This window comes from Procambarus clarkii, chromosome 79 (genome assembly GCF_040958095.1).
Source record: "Procambarus clarkii isolate CNS0578487 chromosome 79, FALCON_Pclarkii_2.0, whole genome shotgun sequence".
In the NCBI taxonomy this organism is placed as follows: Eukaryota; Metazoa; Arthropoda; class Malacostraca; order Decapoda; family Cambaridae; genus Procambarus; species Procambarus clarkii.
Window position 1 is genome coordinate 3,737,637 of NC_091228.1, and position 16,756 is coordinate 3,754,392.

Genomic DNA, 16,756 nt, shown 5'->3' on the forward strand with positions numbered 1-16,756 from the left:
AGTTTACCCACTGAACGTTTCAGGTGCCACCACTAGTGCCTGCTACCCTGTGATGTCACAGATTCACGGCCTATTGTTCCCATTGTTTGGATTTGTCACGAGACTGGAGTGTTCATTTCATGACTTTGTTTTACACATCAGCACAATCAAAGAACATCCGTGCACCATGTCGGCTCCAAATGCATGCATTGTGTCAGTGAAAGCATCAACAAGTGGGTTACGTAAAAGAAATATTGGTCAGTGATGACATTTGAGAAGTTGAAATAATTAAGAAGGTGGAGAGCGGTGTCCCAAGAAGTGTCATGTGCGCTGAATATGGGATTAGCAAAAGTACTGTTTTTGATCATCTTAAGACTAAACCTATCATTTTTTAATATTTCTCTAAAAGTGAAACTTGTAAGGCAATACGAAATAGAAAGGTAGTAAGTAGAGCAAAAGAGGAGTGTTGATAATGCAGTGTGGGAGTGGTACAAACAGAGACGTGAGGTGACGAAGAAGCCAGTGGCAGGCTGGCTGTTCGTGGAAAAGGCTGGCTGCTCATGAATTTTACCAAGCAATGAAAATTCCTCAGAGGTGTGTATACAGTGACGGATGGCTTAAAAGCTTAAAAAAGCTTTTAAGAAGCTTAAAAAAGCTTTTAAGAAGCTTAAAAACCCGCCATGGCATTAGGTAGGCATTAGGCACATGGTGAAAGACAATCTGCTGACACTGTTGGTGCTGACGAGTATGCAAGTAAATTTGTGGAGATGGTACAGGAACAAAATTTATCTCCAGAGCAAAAGTTATAATGCTGACGAGACAGGGTTGTACAGTACTGGCGTATGCTACCCACAGATTCGATGGCTCATAGTGGTGAGGACGATCCTTCAGGTGGTTATAAGCAGAACAGAGAATTTCTTTGTTGTGCTATGCAAATGCAGCTGGCACGCACAAATTAAAATTACTTGTGTTTGGAATTAGCAAAAACCCCAGGGCTTTAAAGTCAACTAGGTACCCTGTGATTTATAAGGACCAGCCAATTGAGTGGATGTCTCGAGAAATATTTGTCGAGTAGTTTAATAACTTTGTACCCGAGGTGAAGGAGCACCTGAAAAGTGTTGGCCTCCCACAAAACAACAAAGTTGTGCTGCTGCTAGATAACAGTTCAACGAGGTGATGAGCTAGAAAATAGCAAAATTATTGGAACGTTCTTACCACCCAATACAACTTCACTGATCCAACCCATGGATCAAGGAATAATTAAGAACCTTAAACACCACCACTACAAGAGGATGTTTGCCAGACATCTTAATAATCAGCTAGGAACAATTAAAGACTTTTATGAAGTCTTCACAATAGTCGGCTATCTGGACTATTGCTAATGCATGGGATGAGATACAGCAGACAACACTAAGAAATGGCTGGAAAAAACTTTGGCCCACATCAAGTCTGTTTTCTGAAAAAGATGACGAGGCAGATTTTCAAGGATTTGCTGTGAAGAAACTTAGCGAGAGGAAAAAATTAAGAGAGGAACTCCTAGCCCATGTCAAGGGAATTAATCAAGTCCCCTGAACTGAGAGCAGAACTGGTGACTGAAACAATAGAAGACGACATAGATTGGTGGATAGATTTTGATGAAGTCCCAAACAATCAAAACATGACTGATGATGAAATTACTGTATAGAATTAGTGTGCAGCAAAAAAGTCAGAAAGCCCGCCATCTCACCTAAGCAAAGAGGCCACAACAAAGAAAGAAAATAGAAAGAAAAGAAAGAACATGGTCTAAAGACCGAGGCGCCTCAGGCAGCACATGAGCAGGCCGGAGGTTAAAAAATGCACATGAAAGCTTGCGGAAGCCACATCCACCCCAAACACAAGCTGGAATGGCTCCGCCAACGCCGTGCGATAAGAAACAATTAGGAATGAGATGCCAATCCAGAAAAAGCTAAGAGAGAAAGGGCAAAACGACCTGGTCCAAAATAGATGAAAATCCTCAACGATCATGAAAGTGTTAGAAAGACTGCTAAGAAACTTTATACTGTCGCTGGGAAGAAGCCCGCAGGTGGGACACCATCAAAGAAGCCACCTGATCACCATATAAAATAGCAATCCACACACATTAGAAAGACCAGATGCATAATAGAAATCAGTAAAGTGAACCAACGAGGTACCTCACTGGCCCGATTTGCTAGAAGAGGCGGAGCCGCTGAAAAATGCCCGGGTTTGAACACCAAGCATACACTACCTAAATCGGCCGGCCACCATGGAGCCAGGAGAATCACCCTCCCCTAATAGGATTCCAAACGAGCTAGTTCCTGTAGCAACAGCTGGACTGGGGCAAAGAGGTACAGCAAGTGCAAGGGTCTCCCAGTCGAAGAACAGCGACGCATACAATGAAACGTGAAGACTACGTCGATGCGAAGAAGTCTATCTCCAGGCGCCCATACGTGCTGGAGCAGCGCATGCTGCTCTTGTACACTAAGACACATGGCCACCACACCAACACACAGCTTGAAGTGCCACACAGGGGAAAAATCCAGAACAGGAGCTTGAGGCCAAAGGTGACTGATCTGACCATTAACACACCAGCTCAAGAACTGAAGTGGTAGGCTGCCAGCTCCCCTCCTAGTGGAAGTGCAAGATGCATGAGGGGTTGCTTGTTTGTTTGTTTTTCTAGGGGAGTTATTTTTATCATCTGGGACATAGATTGCATGGGTTAACCAGACAGTTATCTTGGTTGATACCTGGTTGATGGGGTTCTGGGAGTTCTTCAATTACCCAAGCCCAGCCCGAGGCCAGGCTTGTGAGAGTTTGGTCCACCAGGCTGTTGCTTGGAGTGGCCCGCAGGCCCACATACCCACCACAGCCAGGTTATCTTGAGATGATTTCGGGGCTTTTTAGTGTCCCCGCGGCCCGGTCCTCAACCAGGCCTCCACTCCCAGGAAGCAGCCCGTGACAGCTGACTAACACCCAGGTACCTATTTTACTGCTAGGTAACAGGGGCATAGGGTGAAAGAAACTCTGCCCATTGTTTCTCGCCGGCGCCTGGGATCAAACCCAGGACCACAGGTGGAAAGACATGCTACTAAGTGGCTCCCAGAACTGAAGTGCAAGAGCTACGAGGAGAGGTTAGAGGCATTAAATATGCCAAAACTAGAAGACAGAAGAAAAAGAGGCGATATGATCACTACATACAAAATAGTAACAGAAATTGGTAAAATCGATAGGGAGATTTCCTGAGACCTGGAACTTTAAGAACAAGAGGCCATAGATATAAACTAGCTAAGCACAGATGCCGAAGAAATATAAGAAAATTCACTCGCAAACAGTGGTAGACGGTTGGTACAAGTTAGGTGAGAAGGTGGTGGAGGCCAAGACCGTCAGTAGTTTCAAAGCGTTATATGACAGTGTGCTGGGAAGACGGGACATCACGAGCGTAGCTCTCATCCTGTAACTACACTTAGGTAATTACAGGATCACAAGTCCAGCATACTGTCCGCTCGGCCGACCGGCTCCCTTAGGTCCAGCAAACTCATCTTGTTTGATTCGCCTACCTTTCTGGGACCTTCCCCAGTTTATGGCAATTATGACATACTTTAAATGTAAAGTGCTCAAGGCCATTGCTCCCTGTGCCTCTCTGAGGGGGCCCAGGTTCTGGCTCGTGGTTCCCGGTAGGCATAATAACTCCTGTGACTGATGACCTCAAACTAATATAGCACATAACTATTCGGATGGTTTCAGGGAGCCGATGGGGCTCCCCACAGAAAGAAAATGCTGAATAGTTTTCTGCAAGTGCCGGACCAACCAGGCTGTAGTGGATATGTGGGCCTCTTGGACCAAGTTATCACAAGTCCAAGCCTGGCCCCAGGGAGTAGAAAAACTCCCAGAACCCCATTTAGGTATCCAGGCCTGGTTAGGAGTGCATGGGCATGCTTTCCATGGTTACTTCAGAATCCAGTAGGGTTCAGGGTGACATCTAATACATGATTTGATGTAGACATCACATTCATGAAGAATTCATTTGGAGTTTCAACTGTCAGTGTTAAGGGTTCACTGAAAACAGTTGTAATGTATCCTTGATATTTCACTCATTTCCTTGCTGCCAAGAATCATACAAAACCCAGGAGAGGTAGAAACCAAAACATTTCTTGTAGGCAAAATCCATTGCATAAGAGAGATGGGGCATTCACCGATGACCAAAATTTGTGAAATACCGAGTACACACACACAGTATTTTCAGTGAATCCGTAAACATACTGGAGACTGACAACCCAAGTAAATTATTCATGAATGCAACAAGAAACTCATCTTGGTTATCACCCTAAGACCACTGGACATTGAAGTAACATATACAAGAGACAGCATGCACATTCACTGCTCCTGGAAATTAAAAGAATTTGGCAAAAATCCCTACAACCTAAACATTATATGGAGACAGAGCCTTGGTATCAGTTTTAGCTTTGACCCTCTCAAAAGAGAGGAGATCCCACCACTTCACAAAAGTGTAATAATGCAGATGCAAAAAAATTATACTGATACTGTAACACATCATAAAAATCTTTGAATGCTAAAAATCTCAAAACACTTCTAGTCAATATGCATATATGATCCTAATAAACATGGGTTTCGAGCAAAACACTCTTGCCTCTCAATTTTTAATTACTATAGAAAGTCCATGAGTACCATGGAAGACAAGCAAAGTATAAATGAAAATTACATTAAACCTCTCCCAGTTTGATCAGTTCCATTCCAGTCATTATTGGAAATGGAGAAATAAGTCATTTTGGTCAAATCTCCAAACAACAACAAAATACTAACTTTACTTACAAAAGAATATAATACTTTACAGCTTCACTACATTCTTTAAACTAAACTTTACAAGGACTGTATTAACACTTTGATGGTCCAGCCTCTCTGTGTGGTCTTGACAGTAAATATTCTGGGCTTCCTAATATGCTCAAGCAATGCCAAAAAAAAAAAACTTTTATATTTTCTAAGTTATTTGCTGGATCATTACTATAAATTTGGAGTTAAAAGTTTCACAAATGAATTCTCCAGGGAAACATGAAAAAATAAGTGTATTTATATTATGTGTGACTGCAACGAATACAATAAAGTTTATAAAAAGAACTCAGGTGACGCGTTTTACCATCATTGAAATGTTTACTATCGGAGTACAGATGACGCATTTCGGGGTTCATCGCAACGCAAATGCGTTACAAATTAAAATTAAGTACCCTTGGTACTTACCAAGGTCCTGATTTTTTCTCTTCATATGATCTTGGAATGATGCTTAGGTGAGTATGGTGTATTTAATTGGAATATATAATGGGAATCAAGGCATGTTCCTTCATCACAGGTACAAAATGACCTCAAAACCATTTATTAAATATTAAATATGGCTCTAGATATCCATGCACTAGGCACAGCCTTACAAATTACAGGAAGCCACCTAATCCCTTTAAATAGGTTTGGATTTAGACTTCTCCCAATCAAGTATTTTTTGTGCTAGTTGTATTTACACAGCAAAGCAAAAAAAAACCTCTGTTTGCATTGAACCCAGCAGCACCATTAATTTCACGGGTACGGGCTTATGTATGTGTTCAACTGGTGTCAGTTCAAAACTTGTTTCAACATTATAAATTAGCTTAAGAGGTAAAGAATCAGTTTGCCTGATCTTCTCAAATTTGGGAGCATACTCGGTTGCACCTTCTACGTTGGTAGAATGCTTCTCACTCATATTTTCACATGCTAAATACCAAGACAAATATTAAAGCCCCTTGGCTATCCATCACTACTCACAATCATCATGAACTTTCATTTGCTGTTGAAAATTCTTGACCATTTACTTTACTAGTTTTCCTGGTCTTGGTTTGTTTCTTCCATTACATGTCTGTCTGTTCCACTACCAAAGAGTTTTGTCAACATTTATGGGGCCCAGAATAAAATTATGAAAACAAGTTTTCAGCTTAATATTTCTATCATATTTGGCCTTTAAAACATAGGCATATTATTACAGTTCAAAAAAATATTTTTACAACATGGTAAACAAGTACAGGTGAAACTCAAAAACCAGCGTTGAATGTAATGAAACGACATTTTCTGGGTGAGACCTGGAGGCTTCCCAAAGCTGATATGTTAATGTCAAACTTTACCATCAGTCATGTGTGGAGTTCTGTGGGCTTACCAGGGACCACGAGCCAGAACCTGGCCCCCTCAGAGAAGCATGGAGAGCAATGGCCTATAGAAACCCCCATGTGGTTGGAAGCATTCTATGTCTGCCATCGACCGGGTCAGGCACCCAGAAAGCTAAGCGTCCCAAAACAAATCCCTATTCTGGTGAAAATTGCTACCAAAAGCCGAACAAGTGGACAGAACTCCCAAAAGCAACGGGCAAATGAGCATGACATCACATGTCGCCACGCCACTGTCTGTGCAGCTCCCCCCTCCCCGGGAGGGGGAAGCCCCAGACCCCAGCCCGGCTATCCACCCTTCAGTTCTGAGGCTGGATGTCAAAACACGTGAAAAAAACGCCAACTGGGGGGAAGGAGGGATGCTGGGGACCCTCTGGGTCTCACCCAGAAAATAGCATTTCATTACTGTACATTCAACGCTGGTTTTCTGGGGGGAGCCCCTTCGGCTCCCCGGTGCTAACTACCCACAGAGAAAAAGAAAAAGGACTTGCCCGCGAGGCAGTCGCTGCTCACTCCTCAACTCTGAGTCGAGACAACTGGCTGCAACCGCCAACCCAAAGCGACACAGGCCCGACGTGGCCCAGGAACGAGACATCGAGCAGCCAGGACCGCTGCCAAAAATTTGACCACCAAAATCCCCAAATGTCAGCCCAGGACATATTTCCAAAACGGCAGCAAGAGCAGCGAACTTGGAAACGTCATGGGCTTGCCTCAAGCTGGCTAGCCGTAACAACCCTGCGGACGACCCGGAAGACCTGCACCTGTGAACAGAGAAGAAGGGAAACTGGATCCACCCAAAGCGCGTCCCTGGATACAGCAGCCATGGCGCGCAAATAACAGCAGAGGGCCGAAGCCAGACACAAAACATAATACACCCCCTGCCCGACCAACCAAGCAACAACCGAAGGACCCCTCCGGAAAGCAGCAGTCACATTCTTCGCCAGGAAAGAAGGGGATGGCTGCAGACGAACAACCCCCCAACCTAGCGAGGGGGGACTCCGGGGACACATCCATCGGATCCACACGCCCCCTAGGGGTTTCCCAGGGTCCTGAGCGTTTATGCACTCATGCCCAGGTAATCCCAGGCAAGGTACTGCTAGTCGGTGCCCAAGTCTACCAAACATAATCTAAAAACTGAAACCCCCAGGACGTGTACACTCACAGGGACCTAGCAGGGGGAACCATCGGAAGAAAGATGAGTACTCACTATACAGGGGGCAAGAACCAAGGCAGACCCCCTCCCCCCACTAGGCAGACAAACAAAAAGTAAAAGAAAACCCTGCAAGAGGATAGCGTATCTAGGCGGAACAGAGCCAGCCGCCATGATTGGTAAAAACAAGCTGCTCAGTACCCTGTGCCCCTACCAGTGCAAACTGCCCCCCCCCCCTTACCCTAAGGTGAACAAGGAAGACAGAACGCCCGAGCACACAAAAGGCGGCCGAAAACCAAGCAGTATACAGCCTAGCAGAGGCAGTACCCAAGGAACCTGGGGAAGGTAACCCCCAAGCTCCAAGGGCAGTACTTACAGGGCACCTAGCAAAGGAAACCCAAGGCACATGCAGCCCGAGTACTGGGGAATCGCTCCCGGCTCACGCACCACCTAGAAGACAGTCACCACACGCTAGGTACAGTGCTGAAACAACCACTGAAGCCGGAGCACACGACTTGCCCATAGCATCAGCCTCAGAATTGAAGGGTGAATAGCCGGGCGGGGGTCTGGGGCTCCCCCTTCCCCCTCCCGGGGAGGAGGGAGCTGCGCAGACAGTAGCGCAGCGACGTGTGACGTAATGCTTGTTTCTTTTTGGGGAGTTGTATCCACTTATACGGCTTTTGGTAGCAATTTTCACCAGAATAGGGATTTGTTTTGGGACGCTTACTTTTCTGGGTGCCTGACCCGGTCGATGGCAGACACGGAATGCTTCTAACCACACGGGGGTTTCTATAGGCCATTGCTCCCCTTGCCTCTCTGAGGGGGCCAGGTTCTGGCCGTGGTCCCCGGTAGGCCCAAGAACTCCTTACACATGACTGATGCCAAAGTCTGACATTAGCATATCAGCTTCGGGAAGCCAAAGGGGTTCCCCCCCAGAAATCCAAATTATATCAATCCAGACCTGAACCAGTTTTGCTGGAAATCCATATTCCTGAAATACAGTACAGTACTGTATACAGCAGTAAGTTTCCTTATAGTAAGTGATACAATACATGTTTTTTCATGTTTGCACACAGATAATATATAAACTATAATTTTGGTGGATATAAGTATTATTTATATTTTATAAATGTACAAAATATTTTTTTGTTTACTTACCATAATGGAGCACAAGCTGGCCTTCTAAATCCAGTGGTAGGAGAAAATGACTATAGTACTGTGCCACACATATACAGCTCAATAGTAAAATTAGACTTAGTTGGGAGGAATCAGGCAGGAGGAAATCAGGTGGGTTTTACAGATATCGGTCGGGCGGGTGAGTGGGAGTAATTAAGGATTGGGCAGGTGAGATAGGGTGGGAGACAAGTATCAGTCGGCGGGAGAGGGGGATCAGCAGGGTGGGAGAGATTGGGTTGGCTAATAGGCTGAACTGAGGGCTTTTGGAGGGATTTGGTAATATTAAGTTGGGCAGACAGCTGCAAGACTTCTTAATTAACAATGAAAGTCAACAAAACCTTCACCCCACCACCCCCAACCCCGAATTTACTCCATACAGCCACTCCTCCTCGTACGGAAACATTTTCTAAGCATTTTTAAGTTAATTACAATGGACCTAAGATCCCTGGAACTCCACATGGTAGACATAAGTCAGGTAGGTAGGTACACTCCCTGACCGAACTGTTAAACCTCAATCTTTCTGCTATTACATCCTTTCGTCTGCGAGTCTAACCCCAGGCACATCCACCCACAAGAGGTCTATGTAGTTTGGCAGATGTCCACCGAGTTGCCGTGGCGCGACTGGTGTTTTGTTTTTGTGTTTACCCACAGCAAAAAAAAAACATCCCCCTCTTTCACTTTTTTATATTTGCATATTTGTTGCATTTTGCTACTAGTGCATCAGGAAATGCAGGAAATTTGCTGTTTAGGGCATCAATAAGCAGTAAAGTCATGACATAACATGTTGTGATGATCTTTTATCAAAACATTCAGCTTATAAAGGAAGATGAATCTAGAGTGCTTTCTGTGCCAAATACAAAGTTGCCAAATCCACTCTTAGCAATATATTGAAGACGAAAGAGAAGATTTTTGCAAGTTATGCTAAAAGTGAGTAAGATGTTGTAATGCGCAACAGAGAAGTTACTAGTAATGCTCGTATTAAGTGTTGATGAGGCCGGGAGTAGTACAGTACAAGAAGGCACATGACGAGTCAAAGCAGCCAGTGCCAGGATGGCCGATTAAGGAAAAAGCCAAGCATTTTCACTGGAAAATGGAGTTTCATGATAATTGTGTGTAGTGATGGATGACTAAGAGGTGTTAAGGTTTGTCATGGTATTAGATGTGTGAAATTACAAGGTGAAAAGCAATCTGCTGACGCAAAAGGTGCACAAGAACGCGTGTCCAAATTTGAGATCATGTAGGATGATTATCTCCCGAGACTAGCATATGTTGACCTAACCTAACCTAATATTTATCGTTTGGGGACAGATAAATATTTGTTTCCTCAGTTTGCATATGATATACATGAATGCAATTTTTACATTATGAAATACATATCACAAGCAACAGGTATGCCAATTTACAAGAAAATCTATAAATTAAAAGAGCCCCAAAATATTACCGGAATATTAACTTTTTATTTTATTGCGTAACCTTGTTCAACTTCATAGTGTAAATACTAGCTCAATTTCCAAGCAATTCACATGAAACTTAGAGTATACGGATAGTACCTAGCTCTACAATTCACAGCCTTCATTTTATTTTACTGCTGATATCAGACATTTTCAAAGGAGTGATTTGTTCATCTTGGGATGGGTGACAAAATAATTATTTTTTACTACAACTAGACATAATGGAATAGAAATAAGGACTGCTAATTAAAGATTAGATGCCATTACAATAGGTGAGTACATCAGAGATAAACAAAAATTAAATTTCCATGTTATATCTTTTTGAAAATGTACCTTTTCATTTAATTTTTTAAAATTAAACTCTTTAGGGCTTAGGAGTTCTAGTCTGTCAAAAAAAAATTCATTGAAATTGAACAACTTTTACTTTTCCGTGTTATGGTCCCTTAAGAGCTATCAATATAGATTGGGGGATAGAATTCTCAAAAGTAAGGAATGTTCTAAAAACAATAACCACAAGATGCCATTTTGAGCGCAGTGTTTGGTATCCAAAAATAATGTATCTACACAATGTTAACTCAGGGCGGTCCCATGGCATAAATTTAGGATATGCCACGACACTGAGATGCACACTGATGTGAAGTCATTAAGTATAAAATATTTCTGAAACCAAAAGGGTGGGAAGAACATGGATGGAAATGCATAATAAGCACTAAGTCAAATTTTTCTAGAACATACACAAACAGCAGATCTGGGAACCCATTCACTCTGTACCAACAGTAATGAGTTATTTATGTTGCAGACCCTAAGAAAGTCTCCTGCATTGACAAGGCTAGAAATTAAGAACGTGGCAACCATGACTAAGCAATTGCCCTCAAAATGTATGGCTTCTAGGTTAGAGCCAAGCTGGGATCACTGAGAAGCACACCTTTTTTTCCATAAGTATGCCTTAAAAGCTTGAAATGTACAAAACTGAAATCTACATATAGTCTACATATGTACCAAGAGAAACAGCCTTTACTCATAATACCTTAACTGCAACAAGGCTTCAAATTTGGGTAATTTTGAAGCCAATTTACCTAATAAAATGGGTCAACTAAACTAAAAATATTCATATAGTAATTAAACACTCACCTCTATACTGTCTTCGTGCTTCTATTTGTTGACGATAAAGAGCTTTCTGAGACTGAAAATATTCTCGGATGAAATCATTGTCTAGGTTGGCTTCATTTTGTAGCTGCGGAAAAATAAAATACATTACTCAGTATTACATTCATAAGTACATTGATTTAATGTACTTACTATTATTAAATCGTAAGTACAACAATTTAATAATTTCTATTAAAATAATTCCTTAAAATTAACTGCCCTAGAATAAGAAATACAGTGTAGTATGTATGTGGTCTAGTCACATGAGGACAATCAAGAAATGTAACACCAGTTTCTAATGACAGTGTTCCCCATGACAAACACTATCAGGAACAAGTTATAAATGTACGTATCGAGCACACACTACATATACAGTAATGGTTAATCGTGAATGGCTAAAAATTAACAAAAGTATTTAATATACAGAACCTGAAAAATTACAGTAATGTATCATCAAACATTATGCAGCATTAAAAAAATACAAAGACATAATACTAAAGTGATAAAGTACCAAGAATTTAAATGCTATAATACCCATTAATATTAAAATGTTTTACACCAACATTGCTCTCAAAGGTATATAACAGCAATTTTGAAGCCTTGTTGCTCAAATTAAAAATGATTTCTCAATGTGATTTGCACACTGCTAAAAATGTTTATTCGTGTTTCAACATATCACAACAACAACACATTTGACAAATGCAATCATGGTGTTACTGTGCATTAAATACATGCTAAAGGAATTACTAGCAAAGGAGAAAGATGGAAAATTCCTAACGAACAGAAGACAGTGTAATAGTCAACATAGTAAAATCCGGATCATCTACTGTGAAAAGCTCAATCCCCCAAGTACTTGCTCCAGTACTTTTTCTCGTCCTAATATCAGACACAGACAAGGATACAAACTACAGCACTGTATCATCATTTGCAGACGACACTAAGCTTTTCATGCAAGTAGACAATATTGAGGACACGGCAAGCCTCTAATCTGATGTAAATTTGGTCTTTCAATGGGCCACAGATAATATGTTGTTTAATGCAAATAAGTTCCAGCTGCATGGAAAAAGTACAATTTAAAGACAGAAATCAAATCACATTATAGAACGAAAAAGCAATGTAAAGGATCTAGGAATAATCATGTCAGAAGACATTACTTTTACAGAACACCATAAAGTATCTGTCATGACTGCAAGAACAATGACAGGTTGGATAACAAGGACTTTCCAAACAAGGGATGTCATAGCAATGATGATACTTTTTTTTTTTTTTTATCGACAGTAGTGCACACTAGGGTGGAATATTGTTGCACTCTAACAGCCCCATTCAGAGCTGGAGAAATTGCTGACCTAGAGAGTGCATAACCAATACAACCAACCAACCTTTACCAATAGAATCCCCTCTAAGTCGTCTTAATTACTGGGACCCACTGAAAGTTCTAAATCTGAATTCTCTAGAGCGCAGGTGAGAGATACATAATAAGCTACACATAGAAGATATTAGACACACTGGTTCCAAATCTGAACACAGAAGTAACATCACAGGAGACCAGTAGGCATGGCAAGATGTGCAAAAATACCCCCATTGAAAAGCAGAGGTGATATCTCTCATGACTTTATTCACTAATAAAGTCATGAGAGGCTATTAGTAAAATCAAGAGGAATCTAAAATATTACACATTGTCTTGGGCCCTTGTGCAAGAAAGATGAAACTTTAACAAAGTCAAATACTCGTACTGTACTGTACTTGTACACATACTCGAAGTACTGTAATGGAGCGAATGATATGGAAGAAAATGGAGAATAGAACCAGTGACGAGCAGAGGTGCCATAGGCATAATTAGAGAACACTATATAAACATCAGAGGTCCGCGGTTGTTCTATGTCCTACCAGCGACTATAAGAATGCAGTATACACAAAAGTGTAAAGATGGGGGGTCCTTTTTTGTAAAGCATATGTGAAATAGTGTTGGTAACTGGCATTGAACAATTGAAACTGTTGATTTGAAGGGGACAAACATTTGAAACTCCCACATAGTGCAGTGCCTAATTCTGCACATACACAGTGCATAGTTAATGTATGAACTGTCCCCTCTAAAACGATATACAGTACATAAAAAATCCTATGAAGACAAATAAATAGCCCAAAGTACATTCTGTGACTGGAAAACATGTTGTAAAATTAGTGTTAAATGTAGAAAACCAGTTCAGAACTCCTAGACAAAATCTATAAATAAAATGGGGAATGTGATTTGAAAAGAAAACAATATTGGATTGCTGGTGGTTGAGAAAAAACACAGGCCAGCAGCTCCTGCACTCTATTGGTGGGCGAGCTAGATGAATGTCTCCGAAATCAGTGGGACGTCTATCGATTTTTCCCCTTTGGTCAAGTGATAACTTTTACATACAGGTAGTGGTGTTTGTTCCTTTGTCAGGTGTAAGATTTATGGTGATTCCATGTCCAACTGACAGCTAGCAATAATGCATTTTTACTGTTCCTTTATCTGTTATTGAACGGGCCCTGTGTCACTTCCTGCATCACATGTCCTGTGCATTGTTTTTTCTTTATCATTTGAAATTGCCTATGGTGACACTCAAGAGCACAGTGAGCATAAAGGTAAATTAATCTATGAATTATGGTGAAAGTTTGAATTGTTGATGGATTACAGAGTAAAGTAACTTGTTAACTAAGTGCTAGTTTGTTGTAACAAGAATCTTTTGCTATACCCCAAGTCCTTGTTACAGTGGAACACACTCTTGAGAAATTTTGTAATGTAATTTTTAAGTATTAGTGAATAAAGTCATTGTAAAGTGAAATTGAATTGAAATTGAAATAAGTTTATTGAGGTAAAATACACACAAAGGGATGAGGTAGCTCAAGCTATTCTCACCCCATTCAGTACAACGTGTTAATATATACATAGACACACATTACAAATAAACACATTACCAAACATTCTGAGAGGTAAAAATATACATTTCCTCCTTCACAAGTAGTATGGTATCAGACGTACACACAAATACTTTTATGACCTAGGTATACTGTATAGACAATTTGCAAGACACCTGCAGATAATTCAACAAAATATTACAATCTTGGTGCAAAATTCTTATATCTCTCAAGAATATCATCAACCTTTCCGTTGTGACACATCCAGGCTATTTGTTCAGGAACAGTCCTTATCTCAGTGTTTCTATATACATTAATCAACGGACAATCAAGAATATAATGGGCAAGGGTGTGAGACCTTAACATACCACATAGTTTACACTTCGTGTCATTACCATGAACATCTATCCCATATTCCCAGTAATATTTGTACCCAAGCCTGAGCCGCATGTACACAGAGTCACTCCAAGCATTTCTCCTTTTACCATAAGTGAAATGGGTGTTTTGACTCACATACATGTAGTGTTGCATGGTTTGACTTCTCTCATACATTATCTCTCTCCTCTCCACTCCCGCCTGTGCCTGAATATTTCTGATTTTGCTTCTTATTTGTCTCATTGTGAATTCACATTCAATGTCAACTTGTGGTTTTGATGTGGCACGTTTGGCCAAGTCATCCGCCACCTCGTTGAGCACTATTCCAACATGAGACGGAATCCACATGAATTTCACACTATAACCTTTCAGCTGTATCTCAGTTATTCTTCTCTTACAGTCCTCCACTATAGACATGAAGACTGGGTTTCGACTGTTTAAGGACTCCAGTGCTCCTCGGCTATCGACAAATACAAAAACATTTTTGTCGTCATGACGTACTTCCTCCAAACACGCCAGAATGGCCTGCAGTTCAGCTTGTGTGGATGATATATAATTACTAAGCCGGAGTTCAATTATCCTGTCCACAGTCCCAAACTCCGTATAATCCCTTATTAGGACACCACACCCTGCCCTGCCATCTTCCGCCACCGACCCGTCGCAATATACATGTAAACTGTTGCCTCTTGGTAACCGAGATATCATGCTTCCATACAAACACCGTAATTGTCCCGGTTCATGATGAATCTTTTTCACCTTGAGGGGTACAATTTCGACGTCTATTTTCTGTACTATCCAGGGAGCAGACATATTACACTGTCGAGAGGGTTTACAGCAGTCAAGTACGTCGTATTCCCTGAGGTCATGAGCTAATCCTCTCGTATAGCGTGTCTCCCTCAGTTTCCTGGAAGTGTGTACGTCACTCAAGCAGGTCTGAACGCTCTCAAACAGCTTATCCCCTCCTTTTCTCCGCATGAAACGAATAGATACTCTAGTGTTAATGTCACGGACTCTATCACACACACTCTGTAAATTTAATTCCATTCTCATTATTTCAATCATTGCATTTCTTTGACATCCAAGAATAATCCTCATAGCCTCGTTCTGTATCAGCTCTATTTTTTGAATTCTGCCTTGGCCTGTGTAAGACAATACGGGTGCTGCGTAGTCTATCAGGGATCGAACAGTGCTTATGTATAACATCCGCAAGATAGGTACCCCAACACCTTTACCAGAAAAAGCCAGTGCTTTTAGAGGATGCAGACGGGCTTTACATAAGGTGCTGATATGATTTATTTCAGCATTTTTACTCTCACATGTGTATCCAACATACATGCCCAGATACTTGTACTTCTGTACACGGCTCAGTTCCATACCATTTAGAGTAAGTGTTATATTTCTTCGTTTCCTATACTCGTATTTGGTTTTATCTGCATTTATAACTAAGCCTAACTTGTGACAGGTTGTACCAAGTATGTTAAGAGCATCTTGAATTTTGTTCCCAGAAGTGCCTTGTATAAGAATGTCATCAGCATATATGATCGTCGTGTAAAGTAAATTTCTATCATTTGAGACCTGCATTGTGTCATAAGCTATGCTGCCTTAGCAGAAACTCTGTCCAGCCTAAGTATGTGGTGTCTGTAACTGACTGCGCGAGCCCTATTTCCCAATTACTCACACTTTTGTGAAGGCCAGATATTTGTTTCTACCTTGTTCCATTTATACTGGTAGAAAAATACCCATTGCCCTTACAAAAAAGGACACTGATGAAATGCTACACTAAAAGCCCAAAACACTAAAAAAACATGTTGACCAAACCACACACTAGAAAGTAAAAAGACGACGACGTTTCGGTCCAGAATTTCCTGGACCATTCTCAAGTCGATTGTGTGAATGGACTTGAATGGACACACAATCGACTTGAGAATGGTCCAGGACGGACCAAAACGTTGTAGTCTCTTCATTTTCTAGTGTGTGGTCTGGTCAACATATTTCAGCCACATATTGACTCCTCGTCTGCACTAAAAAAACATCATTTTGCTAAAAAAAATATGGTGCTCATATCTTTTGACATATTATATTCTTAGCTCAAACAGTGTTTCTGCTGTCATTACAATATACGTTACATACAATACATCTATCTATAATTTGTAAACCATAATGAATCACTAAGTAATTCTAGAGTGTGTGGGAATGAAACCTTAGCACAGTATATAGGTACACACTACACCTGCTGACTCAAGCAGCCGACATCATCTGACACACCAAAATATCCAGAAATATACAACGGATGTCGGTATTATTACTTCGAAAACTGCCATTATCATCAGATTTCAATCACTAAATCATAGATATGAATAATTTTCCACAATATTATTTTCTAAAGGAACAGAAGATCA

At 41.1% G+C, this 16,756-nt stretch overlaps 1 protein-coding gene across 2 annotated transcripts in view; it reads right to left on the minus strand.

Moving 5' to 3' along the window:
- The window catches only part of LOC123764516 (serine-rich adhesin for platelets-like), a 94,014-nt gene that overhangs the window by 67,323 nt on the left and 9,935 nt on the right, over window positions 1-16,756 (minus strand). For both annotated transcript variants that reach the window (XR_011225042.1, XM_045752430.2), the window contains exon 3: window positions 11,082-11,184. Coding sequence is in view for 1 of the 2 variants with exons in the window: in XM_045752430.2 (XP_045608386.2) it covers window positions 11,082-11,184 (103 nt within the window). In the remaining variant the exon portion in view is untranslated. The remainder of the gene's footprint in view (window positions 1-11,081; window positions 11,185-16,756) is intronic.